The sequence below is a fragment of the Gekko japonicus genome, unplaced genomic scaffold (genome assembly GCF_001447785.1).
Source record: "Gekko japonicus isolate JY-2015 unplaced genomic scaffold, Gekko_japonicus_V1.1 scaffold1556, whole genome shotgun sequence".
Lineage (NCBI taxonomy): Eukaryota > Metazoa > Chordata > Lepidosauria > Squamata > Gekkonidae > Gekko > Gekko japonicus.
The window spans coordinates 172881-175471 of NW_015173718.1; the positions used below are offsets into that span (position 1 = coordinate 172881).

The following is a 2591-nucleotide window of genomic DNA, read 5'->3' on the forward strand; positions in this document are numbered from 1 at the left end:
CTCCGCCTCTGAAGAGCAGCGTGGCTGCGTCACCAGAGGTGACGCAACCACGTCGCCCACGTTGGGGGCGTGGCCCAGATCACCAGAGGGAAAACTCTATGGTTTCCCCCCTGACGATCGGGGCCACGCCCCCAACGTGGGCAACGTTGCACGTCACTTCTGTTGACGTGCTGGCGGCACGTGCGCACATCCGGAGCCAGCTCCCGGAGCCGTCGGAGCCTCCCCCGCCGGTGAGTTTGCAGGACTTGGCAACCCTAGAACATCTTAATGGTATTTAATTACTTAATTCATTTGTAACCCAACTTCCTCCCCAGTGGGGACCTAAAACAGCTAACATCGTTCTCCTCTCCTCCATTTTTTCCCCTCACAACAACCCTGGGAGGTAGGCTAGGCTGAGAGGGTGTGGCTGGCCCCAGGTCACCCAGAGAGCTTTCATGGCATGAGCAGGGATTTACATCCGGGTCTCCCAGATACCAGCCTGACGCTCTTAACTATTATGCCACACCGGCTCTCGGTATGCCTCACCCACAACCAGTGTCACCTCTTGTCATGATCTGGGCTGTGCTACCAGAGGCCTACTAGGCCCAGGGAGCCTGGCTAGCAGTAGGTGAGGCTGGGCCTACAACTCCCAGAATCCCCTGAGAAGTTTTGGAGCCAAAATTGACCAATAGGGAAGAAGAGGGCCAGAGCAGAAGCTGTTCTTCTTCCCAGAGGGCAGAGGCAGAAGGAAGGCTGCTGCAGGGAAGAAACCCTCATCCTGAGGGAAGGGTGAGTAGTCTAAGGCCACTGCAGAGAGTGAGCTAGGGACAGTATATATTTAGATGCGTTAGGGCATTCATTTATTTATTTATTGTCTGATTTATACCTTGCCCTCCCCGCAAGCAGGCTCATTTGATTTCTTTTCTTTTCACCCACTTACTGTTATTATTCTGCACCTTGTTGTTTGACCTCCTATACAATAAATCTTTTCCTTGTTTCACTCTGCCTGGTCCCCCTGCCTGCTATTCGGCCAAAAGGGAGGTCTACAGGTCTTGGGAGGGTGCTCTGGGCCTTCTCAAGGAAACCTAAATCCAGAGTGGTGGCAGCGTCAGGTGGCGTGAGCTAGCTCACAGTTTCTTAGCCTCCGGCTCACACATTTTTGTCTCCGCTCAGGAAGGATGGGCTCCAGAGCAAATTAATTTATGCAGCAGCCAAATCACTCGCTCACAACTTCAATGCCGGTAGCTCACAAAGAAGAATTTTTGCTCACAAGACTCCACAGCTTAGAGGGAGCGTTGCCCACAACTGAAACTTAGCTTTTAAAAACTTCAAAGGCAGTGGTCTTTTCCTGCCACGGCATCAGTCTTTCTGATGACTGATTTAGGTCCCTTATTTCCTACTTTAAAAGAAAAAAGCTGGTATGGATCTATGGGAATAATATAAAAAGTACTGCACCATGGGGGGGGGGGGGAGAACAACTAGCCAAACAAATGCTTAAGGACGTAACACAAGAATGTTAGGAAAGCCCTGCTGGATCAGACCAATAGTACAGTTAGGTGGGGAGTTATTATTGGTAAGCTTTGCATGCCGTAACAGCAACTGATCTATGAAAACGTGTATTTTATGCCTTTCACGGGCAGAATTATCAGCTTAAAGGCTTTCTTTCAAACAGAACATTTCCTGTTACACTAAAATGTGTTTCTATATACTTAAACGGGTTAGCTTAAAAACAGCAGGTGCATGACAGTAATGCAGGAGACTCCACTAAATGGCCACAAGTCAGAACCACATCAAGATCATTTGCCTCCAGGACACTTTGGGTAAAGCCGCAGCTTAAACGTACCTCATTGTTCTCAGATACATCCACATTGGTGTCGGAGTTGGAGGGCGTCTTTTTCTTTAGCGGTATCTGAGCTGCCTAGAGAGAGGAATCCCACCGTCAGTTCTCTGTACACAATGGGTTACTGAGAACAAAAAAAGGAGAGGTCTCCCCTAACTTCTTTTTACAGCTGTATTCAAAATGGTTAATATGGACCATTTGAAGATGAGCACGTCCCATAGAACTATATGAAACCTGTGAATACAGACTGCGCTTGAGAGCAAGAGAGGTGTGTTTTTAATTAATTTGTTTTATTAGATTTATATACCACCCTCCCCAATGGGGTGTAGGGGCTAAGAGTGGTGGACTTTGCTCTGGAGAACCAGGGTTGATGCCCCACTTCTCCTCCACATGAAGTCTGCTGGGTGACCTTGGGCCAGTTACGGTTCTCCCAGAATTTCTCAGCCCCACCTACCTCACAAGGTGCCTGTTGTGGGGAAAGGAAGGGAAGGGGATCATAAGCCACTTTGAGACTTCTTAAGGTAGAGAAAAGTGAGGTAATAAAAACTTACTCTTCTTGACTACGTCAGCAAAGCAAAATTAAAAAGCTGTGCCAGGATTTCTCTTCGTAAGCTGTAAAAGGCTACAAAACCTAAATAAATCCAATTCGGGTATTACAATAGCTTGAAGCCATTTATTTCTCATGTTTTTGTAGGCATATAGCTAAGGCAGTTTTGCAAACGAGCCCACAGAAATTACTGGATTGTCTACCTATGCTATTTTTATCAGTCTC

The 2591-nt window shown here is 47.5% G+C and overlaps 1 protein-coding gene across 1 annotated transcript in view; it reads right to left on the minus strand.

Annotated features, from left to right (window-relative positions):
• The window catches only part of NIFK (nucleolar protein interacting with the FHA domain of MKI67), a 14947-nt gene that overhangs the window by 3680 nt on the left and 8676 nt on the right, over positions 1-2591 (minus strand). Inside the window, exon 4 of the mRNA XM_015423343.1 lies at positions 1823-1897. Coding sequence (XP_015278829.1) covers positions 1823-1897 — 75 coding nt within the window. The remainder of the gene's footprint in view (positions 1-1822; positions 1898-2591) is intronic.